Genomic DNA, 23,209 nt, shown 5'->3' on the forward strand with positions numbered 1-23,209 from the left:
AATTCATGAACATTTTTCCGAATTCATGATTTTGTTTTGAACCACCAAACATTTTTGACTCGATGAAATTCTTTCTTTCATGCATTTTTGTGTGTGAACATTTTACAAAACTTGAGGAACATTTTTAATTCATAAATATTTCTTCATATTCATAAACATTTTTGAATACATGAATATTTTTTTCATTTTCTAAACATATTTTTCAAAATCGTGAACATTTTTTGAATATGCGAGCATTTTTTATAATCACAAAGAGTTTTTTGAATCCGCGTTCATTTTATGTTTTCTCAAACAATTTTTTCAAAATCCACAAATTTGTTTTAGTTTGGAACTATTTCGATGGAAAACACGACGCCCCGCACATGGGCCGGCCTAGAAGGGGGCGCAAGGGAATGAGGGTCTGCGCTGGCTCGTTCTGCCAGCGCCCAACACACCAAATAGGAGATCCCTACCTACGGAGGACGTGCAGATGCATCGGAATATGTCGACTACTAGTGAGTGCACTGTCTGCAGAGTGGAAGATTCATAGAGGCATAGCTTGGTCGATTGCACTCTGGCACGATGTGTTTGGGCGATGGTGGATCACGACCATCTGGACCAGCTGATAGCGAACGAAGAACCAAATGCAAAGTCCTGGCTATTCACTATGATAGAGTCATTAGCACATGATGTGTTTATAAAAATGACAGTGACACTTTGGGTCATTTGGAAGGCGAAGAGGAAGCTCATCCACCAAGGGATCAATGAGAGTGAAGACTCATCTAATGGTGACAAATTTTATTGCAGAGCTGAGCAATATTTTGGGCATCAAAGTGTGAAGAAATGGAAACCTCCGCCACCTGTGAAGTACAAGATCAATGTGGACGCGGCTATATCGAGCCAAGGTTGTCTAGGTATAGCAGCTATTGTATGTCGAGGCGAACAGTGGGTGTATATGGGCTCTTCTGTTTATGTTATAAGGGGATGACTAAGGATGGCAATTTTATCCATGGACATGGATATCCATGGATATCCGACCCGAATGGATAGGGTTTGGATATGCTTTTGTGTCTATGGGCGGCACCCAAACCCGACCCGATTGTTCGTGGGTAGGGCATGGATATAATCTTGTACCCATGGATATACCCAAATCCGACCCGATAGTATGCCTTAATGGGGAAAATCTGCTATCCCTACCCCACGGTCACATGTCCCACGCCAATTTTACACTTTTTTTTATCTAAAACATGCATAAGAAATTACACAATCCCCATCATAACTTTTATTAGTTGACATTCAATCCCCTCCGTAACATACTCCAACACCCCTTCTCTTATTTTTATCACCTTCTTAAATGACTCGTCATTCTCATCTATTAGAAAAATACTAAATGATCTTAGGTTGCTAATGGATGTTGATTTACCATAAGTGAAGCCTAGCCTGCCATGAGGTAAGAATGGAAGAGTTTATGTTAACATTGTGTTATGTCTTATTTATATGTCTCGAGAGGACCCAATGGATATCCCGTGGGTATGGATATCCATCAGATTTGGACATGGACACAATTTTTTACCCATGAATTTTTTCATGGGCGGGCAAAAATTGTCTTCATGGATATGAATATGGATTTGATATTGTTCAACCCAATCCAAACCCTACCCATTGCCATCCTTAGGGATGACAAATCCTACATTTCTTGAAGCGGTGGCATGTCGTGAAGGCCTACCTTTTTCTCGAATACGCACGAGTGTGCGTACTATATATTAAAGAAGGGAGTGGGGGTAAAGAGCCCCTCCACGTTGATGTTACATATTACAACATGAACACCAACTCCAGACCACACACAACAACGAAGCTAACTACTCGTCGTAGCCCACTCTACTAACTCTCCGAGGAAGGTGCTAACGTCCCCCTTGAGCATCCCCTCTTGCTTCCACGCTTTTCCCTCGGCCTCAATTTTGAGAATAACATGGCTGGATGGGGTCGCGCCATCAAACACAATGGCGTTGTAGTGCTTCCACACCTCCCAGACCACGAGGGTTAAGATTGTCCTAGCATTCTTCTTGGCTCCTCCCGTTCCACCCTTATCTCGGTGCACCATTGCGAAATGATCTCAGCCCTCCTCGGTGCCCACTCAGGCTTGCCCACCGTACCACATACTACTGTCCAAACTTCCCCCGCAAACACGCAATTGAGGAGTATATGGTTTATGGTTTCTTCCTCTTGGTTGTAGAACTGGCATTGCTCTTGGTGGTCCAGCCCGCACCTAGCCAACGGTCAGACATCCAACACCTGTTCTATAGGGCAGGCCATGCAAAAAGACGACATCAAAGTGGAGCCCTGGATCTCCAAGTGAACTCAGCCGTCGGGGCCACCTCACTGCCCTAGAACCTTGCCGCGTATGCTGTCCTCTTTGAGAAACACCCGTGCTTTTCCGAGGACCATGCTATGGAGTCATGAGCGTCGGGGTTCAGCTGCACCCGCGTTGTCTCAGTCCACAAGTTGAGGTACTCCTGTAACATGGGGGTTGTTAATTCCGGCCCAACACCGGTAGCCCAACCACCGTCCGTCAATGCCTGGCTCACAGTGCAACTAGAGAGCACCCGGGAGTTGATACGAGCATATATGCTTGGTGCCACCTATTTTATCCTTCGGCCATGGAGGCATATGTCGTCCCAAAATAGGGCATTGTTTCCATCCTCAACTGTGCATCGAGCCACCACCCTCACAAGTTTCCTTTAATCCTCATACACATTGATCTGGAACTCCGCTCATGGTCTTGTAGGATCGGTGTGCTGCAACCACGGCCATCTGGCCGGCATCTCTATATTGAGCCATTTCAAGTTCAGAGTGCCTAGGCCACCTGCCCACTTTGGGGGTACAAACTGAATCCCACGGTATAGTGCATTGCCCGCCGGAGGTCTGTGGTCTGGTACACCAAAGAAACCCACGCCAGATCTTGTTCATGGCCGCAATAGTCTTCTGCATGATATTGAGTGCTAGCATGCCATGCAACGGGAGACGTAAAGCACTGACTGAACCAATAGTATATGCCCACTCTGGGGCATCTTCGCGGCGTTCCATCTTGGTAATGCCCTCGCTAGTTGATCCGCACCTGGCCCACAAGTTGTGTCGCCGATTGTTTGCGTAGAGTGAGTGGTAATCCGAGGTATTTGCACGGAAAATTGCCTTGGGGACAACCAAGGACCTGCCCCACTCTCTCCATGTCCTCAGCCGAGCAGCGGATTGGAAAAGCGGCGCTCTTGTTGATGTTGACTCATAAGCCCAAAGTCTCCCCAAATATGTGAAGCAAAACAACGCAAGTGTGTTGGTCATCTTCATTTGGCTTGACAAAGATCATTACATCGCCGGCAAACATCGATAGGCGATGGTTCATGCCCATGCTTGCCAGCGGTGCAAGAAGCCCCCACTCTGCTGCAAGCTCAAACATCCGCTGTAATAGCTCCATAATCATGATGAATAGCATGGGAGAAGCCCTATCTCTTGTGGAAGACCTTGGACTACAACACCTACATATTGCTTCAGATTGCAAGATATTAGTAAATCATATTCATGAAGCTACATGAGGAAGCTACAGTGGGGTGATCAAGGACATCAGGTAGTGGGAAAGTTCTTTTATTTCATGTAAATTTGTTCACGGGTCAAGGAACTCAAACTTTGAACCGCATACTCTAGCTAGACACGCTCTTTTACTAGATCAGGGTAGACACATTTGACTGGGTCTTTCCCACGATCAAAACATTTTACTTGTAATATTGAACATTGATCAATAAAGCCTAGCAAAGGTTACTTAAAAAAATAGATCACGTCTACAATTTAAAATCATAAAGCCACTAGAAAATACTGTTTAATAGTGATGTTTTTGTTAGAGAGACACCATAAAGCCTGCGATGGCCTCACTCCTTTGCGTGTCCGCTGCCGCAGCGACTTCACCATTATGCTAGTCTACCACCGTCTATCAGACTTTCTCGTTGGCTCCAGCCCCATATATATTCCACCTCACCCGCAACCTTGTGAGGCGTTGCCGTCATGAAAGCTGGCAAAATGGACAAAAATAACCCAAAGCCGAAAGTAAATTAAAAAATAAACTCTCAACGAAATTATTTCACAGAAATAACTCTTTCAGATAGCGCCCAACGCGTATGCGCTATGCTACACAATGTAGTTCCTAACGCGTTGGGCGCTACTCGAAAGGGGTTAGATTTGTGAAATACTTTTGTCCAGAGTTTATTTTTAAAATTTGTTGTGTCTTTGGATTATTTTTGTCCGTTTTGCCATGAAAGCCTAGCTGGCGCATTGGTGACGGCAGACTAGTGTTGCATCCGGAGATGACCATTGTTTGTGGATCTGGCGGTGAGGGTGTCGGTATTGTGCCGGTGGCGCTGGACATGGCGGCGGACATGTTTCACATCACAAAGATTATGAAATTATAAAGCGCTTGCACGTCGGGTACCTCGGAACAAATGACGACGGAAATTAGATAAAGGGTAACTGTCGTGCACAGTTTTAATCCGTCTGTATATTTTTCTCGAACCTGCCAAGCGAGGCCTTAATCTCGCCGCTTTGTCGGTTCCATCCACAGATATATACGGTAAGAAAGTAGGAAACGGCCCACCTGATACGGACAGTGAACTAGTTAGCCGCCGTGCCCAAGAAAGTAGGCAACTTACCTTGGAGTCTCATTCGCTCGGATGTTCAGAAATGTCTGCACCTCGACTATCAAATTATCGGTGGAAGCTCTGTGACAAAATTTCATTCACTAAAACAAGGAAGAAGCGGCTGTTTAAAAGTATTTACCGCACACGCAAACAGAAACTGTGATGGATGCACTACGGTTTAACCGCCCAACTAACCATCTCTCGGTTACAATACCGAGGAAACGAGGCCAAGTTAACATCCCCAGTTAAACAAACATTGCATAGCAATTGCTGTTCGTCGGGCTCTATATAAAGACGATGGATCAACCAATATTCTCACAGCCACAAATATAATTGCAGCTGATTTGCAAGCAGCCTGACAGACATGGCCAACATGAAGCTACTAGCTGTGCTTGTTCTCGTGCAGGTCCTGTCACACCTCCACGTCCATGCCGTCTCCGCGTCCGCGGACATGCCGACGGCGACCAGCGGCGGCAGCTGCCACGTCAGCGGATACCTGCCGGGCCAATCCGGCAACTGCAACCCGGAGCACGGCTCCACCTGCTGCGTCAACGGCCACCGGTACCCGCAGTACAAGTGCTCGCCCCCCGTGTCGGCCGAGACGCCAGCGATCCTGACTATAAACAGCTTCGCGGAAGGTGGAGACGGCGGCGGCAAATCATTCTGCGACAACCGCTACCATAAGGATAGCGAGCTGGTGGTGGCGCTGTCCACAGGATGGTTGCGTCTGGACGGCACGAACAGATGCAACAAGATGATCCGTATCAACGGGAACGGGCAGTCCGTGACGGCCAAGGTCGTCGATGAATGCGACTCAGTGTACGGCTGCGACAAGGAGCACAACTTTGAGCCGCCGTGCCCAAACAACGACGTGGACGCGTCGCCGGCCGTTTGGAAGGCGCTGGGCCTCAACGGGAACATTGGAGAGTTCAAGGTCACTTGGTCTGATGTGTGAGCACACATATGTACGGGATAGTTCGCTCCTCAGTCCTCAGCTGCCGTGGGGGTGTGTGTGCGCGCGCGCAGTGCTACTGTTGGTGGCGCGGAGTTGCTGCTATTTAAATAAGTCACTGCTCACATGTATTTGCTATTTTCCCAAGTTTATGTATTTGCCTTCTTTGGGTGATATATGTTGCTCCCTCCATTCACAAATATAAGCTGTTTTCAGATATTTCATTCAGTATCAACCGCAAAAAAAAAGATATTTCATTCAATATAGAATACATATAGATTAAAATGAGTGAATAAACACACTAAAATGTATCTACATACATCCGATTTAAAAAAAAATAGAACATCTTATACTCGTTAATTGGCCCTTAAACCCTCCACCACCATTGACAGGTTTCACACCCTAAGTGGCTAAAAGTTAGTAGAGGGCTTGGTCTTCATTGACATACATTATAGTAATGATAGTTCTGTGTTTTTAGAGCATCTCTATTTTTAATGAAGCAGTAGTATGGTACTTTGGTTTTATTTTCGTTCGGTTTTATTTACTCCCACCTCCCACCATCCCTCTCTGGTTTTCTTCTCTATCGATTATTTTTCTCTCCACTGTTTTATTACAAATAAGTACTTTCCTAACATACAAAAATCACGGATCTAACTTCCCTAATTTATTCAAATCAACCGATCCTTTCATTAATGCAATTTGTTTTTGAAATTTCCGCAAAAAATATTTTAGGACACAAATAACAGATTTTCAGAAACAAATAATCTCTGTTTGGACCGTACGTTGTCTCATTCGTTTGTCTCCCTCTTCGATCGATTGTCTCACCGTGCCACCGATTTTCTTTCACCGTATGTACGTCCCTTCCACACCTCCGGTTTATACAGAAGAAAAAAACATAAAACGAGACAACTCTACCACGGCATGCACACCTCACGATCCACAATTGTCGCTAGACCAGCACGCACTTGTTCTTTTCTCGGTTCGGAAATGCTGTACGGACGACAAAAGTGTAGACGATGTGAAGACGATTAAAAATCGGGCGGCCGTTAGCTCTCCTGTACACATGCATGCGCGGCTGGATTTCACCGTCGTGCATGAATCGTCTGTCTTCATCGTCCGTATAGCATTGCTGTTCTCGGTTTCTCTCCTTGTGCGGCCCTCCAGTCCTCCACACACCCACGATCTAGGGCAAAGAAAATGTTTTCCCCCCTCGCAGTCAGCGATTGCGGCCCCCCCGCCACCCGCACCGGCCCTCCCTATCCGCGCTACTCCTTCATGAGATGGCCTCGTTCATCGTCATGCACTCATGCTTGCCATTGTGTGCGCCGCCGTCTGCATCGTCGCCATGGTGTTCGACCCTGAGGAGCGAGTTACTGGCACTGACGCGGCCGAGGACGAGGCCATGCTAAGGGGTTCGCGGCTACACTCGCAGTGGCCATCACGCTCTACCTCCCAACCTCTGAACTCACCGGCATCGGCGGCAGCGGCAGGTCGGTTGGACCCTCTTCATGGTCGTGTTCCTGGTGCTCCCCGTGGCCGTGTCACCATGACCTGGTGGGCCTGGAGGAAGCCCCGCAAGGCGGTGAAAGCTGAAGCTAAGTAGGCATCCGCAGGGTCGACCTCCCAACTTCTACTCGCATCGAAGATGTTGGGGACCTCAGCAGGTTTGATTCTCCATTGTTCTTGGCGCGACAAGCGCCTGCCAGTTGTAGACGCTGCACCAGTCCGAGCCTAGGCCGGCAAAGCCTACCCAATGTGAAAATCTGCCCTCTAACATTGCAGTTCTGGAATTGATTACTTATGTTACCACAGAAATTTTCTTGAATTGTCTATTCATGAGGTGATTAACTCTACACCATCATAAACTTCTACGTTGAGTTAGAAGGACGATTTATGTACTGAAACATGTTCCTTCTCCCCATTCATGATACAATTGCGTACTGCAAACTTTAATACTGCTAATTGCTAGCTTTATTGGTGTACATAAACTGATCCCTGATTTTGTTGGAAGTAAACCCAACGTCCAGTCCGACTACATGTGTGTGTACGTGTTCAACTAGTGCACCAATTAGTATCCTTGTAGGATTAGTATTCTTGGCTGATTCGGTCTAGGAACTACGGCAGCCTAGCTGATATTTATACCCATGTAGACCCCCTGTAAACAACACCGTGAGAAAATCAATACAAAGTCAACAGGCTCGACAGGAGCCTGCGGCCATCAAACAATCGATTCTTGTGTGTTGTGCTATCTATGTGAGCTAGCTAGATTAAGTTAAGAGTCCGGCTAGAGGTGCTCGTACGTACTAGTACTACATACACGTCCAGATAGATTGATTGCTAAGAGATTAGCTTTGTACTACGGTGCATCTCGGCGTAAAGTAAATCATCGAGTTCGTAAGCGAGCTTTGTTCGTCGTCAGTCGTCTCCGGCCGTCGGAAAGTACTCGACGGCGTGGACTGGGCAAACAATTGGTATCTAGAGCAAGGTTGATCTTCTAGTAACGGAGGATCATGGCGGACGACGAGAAGACCAAGCAGCTGGCGGAGTATTCCGGTGCGGCTAAAGTAATTGCTGCTCCGGCGAGTTCATCGTATCCACGGTTTGATCGCGACAACTTCGGGGTCTGGAAGGCCCTCATGGAGTGTGGTCTCCGCGCCAACGAGCTATGGGACGCGGTGGATCCCATAGGCGACGCGTTCAAGAAGGAGGGAGCCGAGCACCGGAAGGATCGGCAGGCGGCGTCGGTGATTTACTCGGTGATGCCGATGGATGTCCTCCAGCACCTAATCGCCAAAGCAACGGCGAAGGAGGTGTGGGATTCGCTGAAGCTCATGTTCGAGGGACACACCCGTGTCAAGCAAGCCAATCTCCAAACTCTCCTAAGAAACTACGAGACTTTGGTCATGGGCGATGATGAGACCGTGGATGCGTTCGCTTCACGGGTGTCTACTCTCGTCAATCGGATTCGCGCGCTTGGAGAGAATCTCAGGAGGCCTCGGTTGTCCGGCGGTTCTTACGCGCGGCCCCTCCCCGGTACCTGCAAATTGTCACGGCAATCGAGCAGTGCGTTGATCTCGCGACTCTCTCCATCAATGATCTTGTCGGACGGTACAAGGCTCACGATGAGCGGATGCGGTACAGTCTTGGGGATGGGAGGAACGACGAGCTTGTGATGCTCACGAAGGCACAGTGGATTGCCCTAGAAAAGCAAGGCGGATCCACGAGCAGCAGCAAAAAGAAGGGGAAGCAGCGTTCGTCGAGAAAGAAATTCGCCAACTCGGATGATGACTCAGAGGATGAGGCTGCACCACCGCCAAGGAGAAAGTTTGACATCAGGAAAGTGAGGTGTTATAACTGTGGCCTCCTTGGTCACTTCAAGGCTGACTGCGAGGAAGCACCGAAGCAAAAGGCGCTCATTGCCCAGCAAGGAGATGATGGTGACATGATGTTGATGTGTAAACTGGTGGACGAGGAGGATCCAGACTCTCAAGCATTGACTAAAAAAATTGTCGAGCTTGTGGAAGAAAAAGTTTGCCATCATGATCGTGGGTCGGAAACCTGTGTCGAAGCTATAGATGCGGGGAGTGATTTCGAAACTTATGTCAGTGCTATAGACATAAGTCCTATCTTTGCTGGAGCGAAAGAAGCGATAGCTGCGTGTGTTCGGCCATGGAGAAGCAGTCTTCGTGCATTGCATCCAGAGAAAACAAAGGCGTACGTGGCGCCCGAAGTCCATGATGAAACAACATACGTAAGTGCAACTGATGTTGATGCTGATGCAAAGACGGACACGGATGCAACTCAGGCGTACGTGGCATCGAAAGTTCACGAAGGAAGGCGTACTGGAGTTGTGTCGCTGAGCAGAACAGGCAAGCTAGGTGGTGGCGCAGCTTGTTCTGGTGAAGTGAGTGCTGCGAGCGCTCGACCAGGACGTTCTGGATGCAGCTGCTACACCGTCGCAGCAGACGGGCCGAAAGGAGACGGCCTACCCAGCCAACCGAGCAACTCAGAAGTGGACACACGGCCTAGTGGCCAGGCCGGCTCACAAGTAGTGTGTGAGTCATGGAAAGAGGCAACAGCAACGGCTGGACGCTGCCCATGTGCTGGTGATGCGTATGCATCAGGAGCCCAGCCGGCTGCATGCTTGTACGCATGGGAGGATGCCCTGTTGGCACCTGCATCACCTCCGAAAGCACTGGAGGAAAGGACAACGTCACCTACATCGATAAATCCACAGCCGGTGTTACACCCATATCCGAGGAATACTCTTCGGACGATTGACCCGGTAAAGGTGAAAAAGAGTGGGCGACGGTGTCTAGCAAGCGCCGAGGAACTGGCGAAATTTGAGGACGCAAATACAGATGAGTGTTGGCGTCATGCTATGAAAGAAGAGTTGGGGTCGATCCACGACAATAATTCATGGGAGCTTGTGGATCTTTCCAACAATGAAAAGGCTATGGAGCTTAAGTGGGAATTCAAGGTCAAGAAGGATGTTGAAGGGTGCATGAAGCACAAAGCGCGGTTTGTAGTCAAAGAGTATGTGCAAGAGGAAGGTGTGGACTTCGAAGAAGTGTTCGTTCCCATTGCAAAGATGGAGTCGGTGAGATTACTTATCGCTCTAGCGGCTCAGGAATCATGGAAGATACATCACATGGATATAAACTCCGCGTTTTTGAACGGCGAGATAGAAGGAGATGTGTATGTGAATCAACCACCGGGTTTCATCAAAGAGGGAGAAGAGCACAAGGTACTGAAGTTTCGAAAAATCTTGTATGGGCTATGGCAAGGACCTCAGGAGTGGAACGTCAAACTTGATCAGACATTGATTTCTCTTGGATTTGAGGAAGCCCCACTAGAGCATACGATGTACAAGAGAGGTGAAGGAAGGGATCGTCTACTAGTTGGCATTTACGTCGACGACCTATTGATTACTGGAGCAGATGAAGAGGTGATTGCAGAATTCAAGCTACAAATGAAAGAGCTTTTCAAGATGGATGATCTATGTCTTTTGAGCCACTACCCAGGGATAAAGGTACATCAAAAGACGGAGAGGATCACACTATGCCAGGAGGCATACAGAAGGAAGGTACTTGAAAGCCGTGGCATGAAAGATTGCAATCCAATTGACGCTCCAACGAAACCTCATCTTGAGCTGAACAAGAAGAGTAAAGCACCTGCAGTTAATGTAATAGAGTATATTGCAGCTGCCACTGCGGCGTGTGAAGGTGTGTGGCTAGGGCGGCTACACGGTGATCTCATGGATCGAGATCTGGAACAAGTGGTGCTTAATGTTGATAGCAAGTCTGAAAGTTTTCTACGCGAAGATCCAGTGCTTGCAGATAGAAGCAAGCACACTGATACGGTGTATCACTACATAAAGGACTGCGTGGAAGAAGTTAAAATGAAGGTCAACTACGTTTGCACCGAAGATCAGCTGGCGGATATGCTAACCAAGTCTTTGGACCGAGAGAAATTCTTAGAGATGTAAGAAAGGATTGGCGTCGGAGCTGTAACGTGACGACGTCATGTTTAGGGGGTGATTGTTGGAAGTAAACCCAACGTCCAGTCCGACTACATGTGTGTGTACGTGTTCAACTAGTGCACCAATTAGTATCCTTGTAGGATTAGTATTCTTGGCTGATTCGGTCTAGGAACTACGGCAGCCTAGCTGATATTTATACCCATGTAACCCCCTGTAAACAACACCGTGAGAAAATCAATACAAAGTCAACAGGCTCGACAGGAGCCTGCGGCCATCAAACAATCGATTCTTGTGTGTTGTGCTATCTACGTGAGCTAGCTAGATTAAGTTAAGAGTCCGGCTAGAGGTTCTCGTACGTATTAGTACTACATACACGTCCAGATAGATTGATTGCTAAGAGATTAGCTTTGTACTACGGTGCATCTCGGCGTAAAGTAAATCATCGAGTTCGTCAGCGAGCTTTATTCGTCGTCAGTCGTCTCCAGTCGTCGGAAAGTACTCGACGGCGTGGACTGGGCCAACAGATTTCTTAGCACCTACTAACCTAATGCGGAATTTCCTTTTGCTGCCAAAGTTAGCTCTTTCCAGTATCCACTAAACTTCTGTTGAAACTTGAATGAAATAGTCGTGTTTGCTACGTTTCCACATGACAAAATTAACTTACCTTTGAGCTTGAGGAGGCAGAAAGTCGCCATGGTATGCTAAAGTGCTTGTGTTGTTAGTTCATAATAAATCTGGCACTTTCTTTGTTATCAAATTGAGTTATTTGTCTCTCAAAATATTCATATTTTATTTCCATGTGCCAATTTTGGGCCACATACGAAGATGTATATATTATGTGTGTTGGTATGGTGTACTAGCACCAGAAAATCCAATATAAAGGTAAAGTGATCCTGGCCGGGATGGAATGCAAGATCATGAGGTGTAACTAGCTATGAGTAGTGGTAACAAATAATCCATACTGTTGGAGAGAAAAAGGAGCAAAAGACCTCAAAAGGCTTCTTTAGTATTGCTACAATCAAAGGTAAAATGTAGATTGTGGACTATCATGTATCTTAAATGAAGCTACAATCAAAGCTCAGTTCTTTGTTTTGTTAGAGGAACCGCAAAAGGCTTTTTTAGTATTGCTACACGTGAAACTACTTCTTTCTCTAGCATGTTTTGAATTTTTTCTTTGTCTCCATATGATTTTCATCTTTGTAAAACAGGGAACATCAAGATGCTGGTATTTGAGGTGGCGCGCCACATCGGCATCGGTGATTCATACTCCCTCCGTCCCATAATATAAGAGCGTTTTTGACACTACACCAATGTTAAAAATGCTCTTATATTATGGGACGGAGGGAGTATATTCTAGAGCATGGCTGGTAGTTCATTAGTATATATAGGTTCTTCATGGTTCATATATAGGTTCATTAGTCCACATAAGTACTTCATAATAGAGGTTCCAGAACTTGTGGGTGATGACGTCCGGGCAAGGTCACAAGATGCTAATTCATCTGAATCATTTGACTCAATAAAGAGAAGCAATTACTGCAAGAAAAAAGAAACAAACTTCCAAATGTTCATATCTCCCTTTCCTTCATTAGCATGTTTCTTACTTTTTGATTAATTATTGTAGGCTCATAAGAGGAATGGTCTAGACAGTGGATGCTCAATGATTTTGTAGTTGAATCAAGCAAATTCAGTTGAAGAAATTGAGAAGTTTGTAATAATTTTGCGCAGGTGACTGTATTCCCTTTCTCGTGTTACATTATTATTATGGTTTTTTATCTGCCATCTTATCTTAAAACTATCCCGATGTTTTAGATCATGACTCGCGGGGGAAGATAATACTATGGAACATGGAACATGAGACCATGTTTTTGAATGAAATGGAGCCTTTTTCATTGAAGAGAATGAAAGCCCAAAGGAAGCAAGTGTGTTCCAATATGGGCACAATGGCTGAAACCAGCGAAGCATTCCATGAAAAGGGTCACATTGACGATCACAGTGTTATTTTAAAGTGACATCTTGTTATTTTCTGTTTGAATTTCATCAAGTTTCATACTGATCCATCTTCTATTTTCTAGATTTTCAAGATGGAAGCCGATTTACTTTTCAAAAATCTAGAATCCCTTGATGAGAACAGATGAATGATTTAAAAGTCTTGTGAGGATGAGAAAGCATTTCAGGTAAAATGAAATGATGAATCGTATGCCGCTAATGGAATATGTCAACAGGCCTATGAGAATTGGATTGAGCTGAGAGTGGAACTAGGTAAAAAAGGTAAGGAACTTCTTGTATTCAAGGGATGTTTGTAGTGTTCATTCTACAGTGCAATGTTTTAATGCTAAATAAAAAGGGCCGACATGGTGTTATTAAATTATTATTTCCCATGTTTTACACCATCCATAAATCGGAGACTTATTGTCGGGTTAGAAAATGAGAAAGCGCAAATACTAAATAAGCCGGAGTGAGAACCTATGTAGTATTAGTTCCAAGACTGATTACGCTGATTAATAGATTGACTTTATGTTCTTTTTACCCTAAAAACAGTAAGGCATGACCCTACTATATTTTTTATTGCATCAAGAAAACAAAAGAATTAAACGAAATAAATATTTATTTAGTGTCATGATTTCATAAGTGTATGAACTGTGCAACCTGCCCTGCTATCTATCACGATATGGGGAAACCTGACCATGTTTTGGCATTGCTGACAAAGGATATTTATATTTACAAAGAGTCGTGATGAGTGGAAGCAGCAGCACGGCCACCGACTTCCTCGTCTGCTTCCCACTGCATGCGCACATGCCCTGATGCAGCCCAAGACATCTGTAGCCCGTCGCGCGACCAGTTGATTGGGAAGCCTGACGATGGGGTTTGGATGTGTCTACTATGCATAAAAGGCTAATGGTGATCAAAAGGATCGGGGTAGTAAGGTGCATGCCATGCTGGATGATGCTAGCACACATTTTATTTATTGACTCTTAATTAATTCATTTCCCGACAGATATCTCTGATATGATTGAAAATAATTTTGTCCAGTTTGTAGTCCAATATGTTTCTGCACAAAGACAAGTAATTTTTTAGGTAAAACGTCATGCATTATAATTTAAATAGCAATATGATGTATTTGGTACTTCATGATATTATCTCTACCATTAAAGGGGAGTCCGTAGTTCGTTTCGTTCGTTAGCACTAAGATAAGAATGTGGTTGCCGCCCTTGTCCCTTGCTGCTGCCTGCCACGGTGGGGTCGATCACTGGCTCACTTAAAACATGAGTTAGCAAAATTGCTCCAAAGAATGAGGGTTGATAGTGAGCGGGATGGGGTTGGGATTGGTATGTTCAGTTACGCTGTCTGGCAGAACAATTTCCCTACTTTAAAAAATGTGGTAAATTGAATTTCAATAGAGATGGCTTTGCAGCAAATTGCATGAGCGAGCTCTTCTATTTTTGCATCAAGTCGTACAATTTTTTAGTTAGGATAGAACGGTAAATGCATTGACCGGTTCGTTCAAGATTGAATATTGGACACAGTGGCATATCAGTTGCATACCCATTAAAGGACAACATATTTTGTTTCGTGATAATGCACGACATTCAACTATTGATGTTGCACCATGATAATGGCTCAGGCGACATCAGATCTGCCTTCTTGGCTTGGGAGCGTCACGGGCAGCGCATGTCTCGTCTTCCTTATGGCGGTGGTGGATCGACACGAACATTGGGTAAGGGGATCAAGGCAGAGAGCGGGTAGGTTGACGGGGGACTCCTCTTTGGCGGTCCGTGGGAAAGTCTGATGTGAAAGGGAGAGGGCACCATGGTGAAGGTGTTGATTTAAAAGGAAATGGCTCCAGCAAGAAACGTCCCGCTAGTGGGAAGGGAAGGGTCCACTAGGAAAAGGGAAGGGTGCATTGTGGGCTTAGGTTTTTAGGGAACCGCATGTTGGAGATAACATGTCGAATAGTCTGGACAAACCATGTTTATCCCCCAAACTGCCCAGACGGACCTCACTTGAGGACCATTTGATGTCCGAACATGCCAGACGTATGAGGAAGAAATGGGTTTTGACCTTAGAGATGACCTAAGCAATTATTCGATTTATTTATATGCATTCTAGCCTGTAGCAACGCACGGGCATTCTACTAGTAGTTTTAAATACTGAACCATGCAAAATAGTGTCCGGCTCTTCAAATCAGCCATAGCGGCTATTTCATAATTTTATTAAACAATTTTACATAAATCCAGTTAGCGGTAGCATGCTCAAACTGCTACAGCGGGCTATATCCAACTATTTAAAACTTTGGTCACCGGTGAGTTTCTAGGTATTAAGAAAAATAGAATATTTCCAAAACTATACATCGAGAAAAAGTGAAAAATAAAAAGATATGTTCAAAAACCATAAAAGAAAAGTGAACAAAAAATAAAATGGAAAAAGAACAATAAAGGCATAAAGAATAAGGAAAGCCTCAAACTCTCACATAGGTCGGCCAAGGCACGCAGACCCCTGCACACGTAGTAAACACTAGCGCCGAAGACGCGCGGCGCATACCGCGCCTGTGACTTATTCGAAAGATGTTTTCATATTTTGCACCGATGCATGCTGGGAGGGTATCATATTTTGCACCAGAAAACAAAAGAAGCCAGGAATAAGAATAGTTAGGAAACATAAAAAAAAATGGCTGCAATCCCTTCGATGGTCCATATTTTATATATGTGCTTTTCTATTTCTGTTTGTAACTACGCCATTATTAGGCTAATTACAAGTCATTTCGTTTCTTAACCACGGAGCACAAGGTAAACTGAAATATATTTAAAAATTGGCATTGTTGGCTGCTAGCAAAGCTGATAGTGTAGGCGTGTAAGAATGGGCAGGACTGATCTATATAATTGGATTGCAACACTGAAACATAAGCAAGAGGAGAAATAACAGAATATCACAGGTTTGAAAACTGAAACTGTAGTATTCGGTGAGCTGATACTGTAGAAGTGCCTTCTCTATATTTAACAAAATAAACGGATGTAAAGTGAAGAAACAACCATGTTTCTCCACAACAAAATATATCAACGTAAATAGACACTGAGTTGGCAGAGCCATCAAGACTATCAAAAAATGGACAATCTTCAGTTGAACTTCCATCTTTCCAACCTGAAAACATAATTTCTTAGAGAAACGATACAGTACAAAGGTATCAAAAGCAAAAAAAGTTTAGAAACATTCCTTATTTAACATTATCTTAAATTTTGTTTTCTTATTTGACACTGAAAAATTATTTCTTCCCTATCTAACAACGAGTCAATTTTTGTGCCTTTTATGACATTTTCATTCATTTTAAGCCTAAATGATACCTGAAAAGACCGTTTTGCCCCTTATGTGATATATGTGTGTGTGGTGTAGTAGAACACAAACACAACATCAGTGCAAGGGCAGAACAGCACATACACACGCACGCGCACACACAGCAGCACACACACATGCAACAGCAGCACACACGCACGCAGTAGCAGCACACACACACAACAGCACGCACGCATGCTGCACACGGGCACACTGCAGTGCGCACACACACACGTACATACGCAGTAGCACACACACACTCAGCAGCACACACACGCGCGTACACACATAACAGTAGCACACGCACGCGCGCGTGCACACACACACGCAACATCACACAGGCACGCATACAAACATACCACATGAGGGCAAAAGGGTCTTTTTATGTGTCATTTAGACTTAAAATGGACATAATAAGTGTTATAAAAGACGTAAAATTTAGACTCCTTGTTAGATAGGGAAAAAAAATTATTTGTCGATGTCAAATAGTGCATAAAATTTAGACATGGTATTAAATAAAGAATTCTCTCAAAAAATTAAGCATGATAATTTGTGCACCGCTGTATTTTAATCCTGAGTAATGGATGATTACTATTTATGCAGTAATGATCAACATGAACCTGAAAGTTGGTCCACCAGCATGCCGAGGAACATGACTACAGCAATCTCATCATTCAACCAATCGCCTAATGTGAAAGCTTCAAATTCATCAGTAAAATAAAACCATTGTGTTACGAACGCACACTTACTGTAATTGTTTCATATTCATTTCACGCAGGATAATGGTGTGGAATACATGACATGTTAGTGAACAATGCATCAGAGAAAGTGCATACCGTCCGTCTGTGATATGGATTTTGTGCCTGTTCATGTACACAGCCAGAAAGCGGTAATACAATTATCACAGAAGGACGATATGCACTTTCTGGCTGTGATACGGGTTTTGCGCATCACACATTAATTGGAAAGCTTATTTAATTAGGAGCAACTCCACCTCATAGAGTAGCATCGAATACACCACAAGCTAGGTGCATATAATAAGTGAGAAGCACACAATTTCGTACTCCCTCCGTCTCCTGTACAAAGTTGAGACACTTATTTTGAGACAGAAGGAGTACTATATATGTGTGTGAACGGTACTTCTATCACAACTTCTTTTGTTGTCTATCAAAGTATTAATTGGTTCTATCCATTCTAATTAATTTGTTCTCTCCATTCTGCTTATACATGGATTTTGTGCCTGTCCGTGTGTGAACGGTAATACATTCGAGTTTGATGGATTTAGCAAAGGGCTCCATCTTCATTGACAAACAATATCGGCACATGTTCCTGTTTCTGACCGGTCTGTTTCTTGGTAGTAGAAAATTACATCATTTCAAATAAAATACATCAAGGAAAAGATAGCGAAAAAGACAAATATAAAGGAAAACCCCGAAAAGAAACGAAAAAAAGAAAACAAGAAAAGAAAAAGAAAAAATGCCTCAAAACCCCTGCATAGGCCGCACAAGGCTGGTACGCCCCTCCACGCACGTTCTCCTGCCTAGGTAACTGTTTGGCAAACTTCTTTCAGTCTGCGGCCTGCTTTGGTTCGGAACGAGCGACACAACGATGAACACATGGGCGAACCCAGGCGAAACATGGTCATGTGGCCAAAATCACTGTTCTGACCTTTTCTCTTTGTCACAAAGTGAGTTCGACATGAAAGTATTTCACGATCTGACTCTTTTAGTAACGCTACAGTCAGTGGCATTTCTTCTCCATATAGAAACGCCAAGATAGCTCGCGTTTCAGTTCCACATTCAAATGCCAAGATAGCTCGCGTTTTTGTTCCACATAGAAACGCCAAGATGCCTGGCGTTGCTGCCCAGGCCCAAACGCCATTAGTTTTGGCGTTTCTAGCTGGCGAGCTAGCTTGAATAGGACATGTAGAGAGATGGAGTAGAGTATGGTAAAGAAATCGACCACCTCTGTCCGGTCAATTTAGGCAACAATTAGCACTTAATGAAGGAAATATGCCCTAGAGGCAATAATAAAGTTGTTATTTATATTTCTTTATATCATGATAAATGTTTATATTCATGCTAGAATTATATTAACCGGAAACTTAGTACATGTGTGAATATATAGACAAACAGAGTGTCACTAGTATGCCTCTACTTGACTAGCTCGTTAATCAAAGATGGTTAAGTTTCCTAGCCATGGACAAAGAGTTGCCATTTGATAAATGGGATCACATCATTAGAGAATGATGTGATTGACTTGACCCATCCGTTAGTTTAGCACTTTGATCGTTTAGTTTACTGCTATTGCTTTCTCCATAACTTATACATGTTCCTATGACTATGAGATTATGCAACTCCCGAATACCGGAGGAACACTTAGTGTGCTATAAAACGTCACAATGTAACTGGGTGACTATAAAGATGCTCTATAGGTATCTCCGATGGTGTTTGTTAAGTTGGCATAGATCGAGATTAGGATTTGTCACTCCGTGTATCGGAGAGGTATCACCGGGCCCTCTCGGTAATGCACATCACTATAAGCCTTGCAAGCAATGTGACTAATGAGTTAGTTATGAGATGTTGCATTACGGAACGAGTAAAGAGACTTGCCGATAACGAGATTGAACTAGGTATTGAGATACCGACGATCGAATCTCGGTCAAGTAACATACCGATGACAAAGGGAACAACGTATGTTGTTATGCGGTTTGACCGATAAAGATCATCGTAGAATATGTAGGAACCAATATGAGCATCCAGGTTCCACTATTGGTTATTGATCGGAGATGAGTCTCGGTCATGTCTACATAGTTCTCGAACCGGTAGGGTTCGCACGCTTAACGTTCGACGATGATCGGTATTATGAGTTTATGTGTTTTGATGTACTGAAGGTAGTTCGGAGTCCTGGATATGATCACGGACATGACAAGGAGTCTCGGAATGGTCGAGACATAAAGATCGATATATTGGAAGCCTATGTTTGGACATCGGAATGGTTCCAGGTTTGTTCGGGCATTTACCGGAGTACCGGGGTGTTACCGAAATCCCCCGGGGAGTATATGGGCCTTATTGGGCCTTAGTGGAATAGAAGAGAGGAAGGCCAAGGAGGAGGGTGCGCCCCCGTATCCCAATCCGAATTGGGTGGGGGGCCGGCCCCCCTTCCTTCCTTCTCTCCCCCCTTCATTCTCTTGTACTCCTACTAGGGAAAGAAGTGAATCCTACTCCCGGTGGGAGTAGGACTCCCCCTAGGGAGCGCCATAGAGAGGGCCGGCCCTCTCCTCCTCCACTCCTTTATTTACGGGGGAGGGGGTCACCCCATAGACATACAAGTTGATTGTTTAGCCGTGTGCGGTGCCCCCCTCCACAGATTTCCACCTCCGTCATATCGTTGCAGTGCTTAGGCGAAGCCCTACGCCGGTAGCTTCATCATCACCATCATCACGCCATCGTGCTGACGAAACTCTCCCTAGACACTTAGCTGGATCTAGAGTTCGCGGGACGTCACCGAGCTGAACGTGTGCAGATCGCGGAGGTGCCATACCTTCGGTGCTAGGATTGGTCGGATCGTGAAGACGTGCGACTACATCAATCGCGTTGTCATAATGCTTCCGCTTACGGTGTACGAGGGTACGTGGACAACACTCTTCCCCTCTCGTTGCTATGCATCACCTAGATGGATCTTGCGTGTGCGTAGGATTTTTTTTTGAAATTACTGCGTTCCCCAACAGTGGCATCCGAGCCAGGTCTATGCGTAGATGTTATATGCATGAGTAGAGCACAAAGGAGTTGTGGGCGTGGGTATATACATATTGCTTGTCGTGACTAGTTGATTCTTGATTCAGCGGTATTGTTGGATGAAGTGGCTCAGACCGACATTACGCGTACGCTTACGCGAGACTGGTTCTATCGACGTGCTTCGCACACAGGTGGCTAGTGGGTGTCTGTTTCTCCAACTTTAGTTGAATCAGATTCAATGAACATGGTTCTTTCTAAAGATCAAAACGCAAGCACTATACCGCGTTGTGGTTTTTGATGCGTAGGTAAGAACGGTTCTTGCTAAGCTCGTAGTAGCCATGTAAAACTTGCAACAACAAAGTAGAGGACGTCTAACTTGTTTTTGCAGGGCATGTTGTGATGTGATATGGTCAAGACATGATTATATACATTGTTGTATGAGATGATCATGTTTTGTAACACAGTTATCGGCAACTGGCAGAAGCCATATGGTTGTCGCTTTATTGTATGAAATGCAATCGCCATGTAATTGCTTTACTTTATCACTAAGCGGTAGGGATAGTCGTAGAAGCAATAGTTGGCGAGACGACAATGATGCTACGGTGGAGATCAAGGTGTCAAGCCGGTGACGATGGTGATCATGACGGTGCTTTGAAGATGGAGATTAAAGGCACAAGATGATGATGGCCATATCATATCACTTATATTGATTGCATGTGTTGTTTATCCTTTATGCATCTTATTTTGCTTAGTTAGGTGGTAGCATTATAAGATGATCTCTCACTAAATTTCAAGGTATAAGTGTTCTTTCTGAGTATGCACCGTTGCTACAGTTCGTCGTGCCGAGACACCACGTCATGATCGGGTGTGATAAGCTCTACGTTCACATACAACGGGTGCAAGCCAGTTTTGCACATGCGGAATGATGAAGCCATGTACCTAGGGTAGGGTCATGGATCTGTCCAAGATACCCTCCCCCTCCCTGCAGCAGAACCAGAAGCAGTCGAAGAAAAATCATCATCCACTCGGCCATGAAGCCATGTTCCACTCGACGGTCTTGAAGACACTCGACCGTACGGACAACCACTTGACTACCAGAGGATCTAGAGCCACTCCACTCTGCAACGGTCAGGATTTAAGTCATAGCCTTAATGGTCATTATGTACTTTTATTACAGGTGTTACCAGCAACATCTCCATCTTTATGTACCTTAAACCCTTTGTAACCGAGGGCGGGAGGGGTCTGGCGAACTCTATATAAGCCACCCTCCTCCTCAGGGACAAGGGTTCGCACCCCCTGTAACACACACGCATATAATCCAGTCGACCGCCTCCGGGCTCCGAGACGTAGGGCTGTTACTTCCTCTGAGAAGGGCCTGAACTCGTAAAACTCGTGTGAACAACTCCTCCATAGCTAGGATCTTGCCTCTACATTCCTACTCCCCATTCTACTGTCAGACTTAGAACCACGACAGTTGGCGCCCACCGTGGGGCAGGTGTCTTAGCGAATTTTTGGAGAAGTTGCAATTTTTCCGATCCCCTTCATCATGGTTTCAGGCGGAGGTTTGGCTGAGGGCTGCGAGATCCGTCTCGGCGCGCTCGTGTTTGTCGCCGACGACTCCGCTTGGCTTTAGGAGGCTCCACTCGACGTCGATGCACTCCCTGTCCACGGGGCAACGCACTTTCGCGCGTGCGTCCGTGGCGTCCTCCTGCGGCAGCCGTCGACCCAATATCGATCGGCTCCTGTAGCCTCCCCCTCCCTACAGCCTGCCGGAGCAAACATTCCGGTCGATCGAGGCTTCAGCGGTGGGTGAGGCATGCGGTGGCTCGCCAGTCGGCCACCCCCCAGGTCGCGGTAATCGAGCCCGACGAAACTCTCTATGGTCTGTTCGATCTGTCGGCTGGCTCCGTAGAGACTACATCCGAGTGCGACAGTAGTGACCCTGCGGCGGAAGTTTTGATGGTCAATGGACCACGCAGTCCTCCTGGCTTCACCCGTGAAGACGGAGGCGATGGGGGCGGCGATCCGTCGCGTGTTCATGAAGAGTACCGCCCCGAACCCTCTCTTCGCAACGGAGAGAAGAACTTCGCTGCCGGAACATGGATGCACTTCATACTCCCATCGTTGGAGAAACCCCTGAGGCCCAGGCCTTGGAGGAGGCGCGCCTGGCCAACTTGGCTGAGCGCACTCGACTGGAGAATCTCCAGCGCGCACTCGACGAGCGTGCTCGGCAGCGGGCTCCCAAATCCAGTCGACGTCAACTTTTTCCACCTCCGACTCAGGTATACCGAACTCCAATCCAGAATCTCGCAGCTGCGGCCCGAATAGCGGAGTCAATTCAACCTTCGCAGTCAGAAGCTGGTCGAGGTTTGGTGCAGATCCGGGCCTTGCTTTGAGCCGCGGGTGAGAAGAACACAGTAGTATCTCAGTCGCGGAATAGGATTCATAGCAGATCCGTGGTTGCAGACACAGTCCAGTCGGCTCACAGCCCAAGATCACCCCCGAGGCATGAGGGACATGGAGATCGACGAGATCAGTACAGAAGCCGCGAGCAGTATGATCACCGACTCGATCACGACGATCGTCGTCGAGTGCCCACGCCTCCCCCAAGGAGTGGATCGTACGTGCCTCGGCGACAGGATGACAGACGCCCTCACAGTGGTGGGCGAAGGATTCCAGTCGACCCCAGGGAACCGGGCTTTGACGCGAGATCTATTCTCGTTCAGGGTCTAGTCGACAGAAACAGAGCTCACAGAGAAGTTCCCGACAGAGATTTTCCAACCAGCAACAGGGTGCATGTCTCAGGTCCAGAGTGCTTCAGCAGAGCCATCAGGGCTGCGGTGATTCCTCCCAACTTCAGGTTGGCGACTGGAGTCAGTAAGTTCACTGGAGAGTCCAAGCCTGATACTTGGCTTGAAGATTACCGAATGGCTGTTCAGATCGGTGGTGGCAATGATGAGGTGGCCATGAAACACCTTCCTTTGATGTTGGAGGGCTCAGCCAGAGCGTGGCTGGATCAGTTAGCACCTGGTAGCATTTATACTTGGAAAGATCT

The 23,209-nt window shown here is 45.8% G+C and overlaps 1 protein-coding gene across 1 annotated transcript; it reads left to right on the forward strand.

Annotated features, from left to right (window-relative positions):
- The first annotated feature begins 5,022 nt into the window (after positions 1–5,022).
- LOC125506085 (putative ripening-related protein 4) lies at positions 5,023–5,613 on the forward strand. Its single transcript, XM_048670960.1, has one exon. The coding sequence runs from the start codon at positions 5,023–5,025 to the stop codon at positions 5,611–5,613; it is 591 nt and encodes a 196-aa protein (XP_048526917.1).
- Positions 5,614–23,209: the final 17,596 nt, after the last annotated feature.

This window comes from Triticum urartu, chromosome 5 (assembly GCF_003073215.2).
Source record: "Triticum urartu cultivar G1812 chromosome 5, Tu2.1, whole genome shotgun sequence".
Taxonomy (NCBI): Eukaryota; Viridiplantae; Streptophyta; class Magnoliopsida; order Poales; family Poaceae; genus Triticum; species Triticum urartu.

Bases quoted from the DNA above. Each gene is read 5' to 3' on its own strand.
- LOC125506085 (XM_048670960.1), top strand. From the start codon at position 5,023: ATGGCCAACATGAAGCTACTAGCTGTGCTTGTTCTCGTGCAGGTCCTG.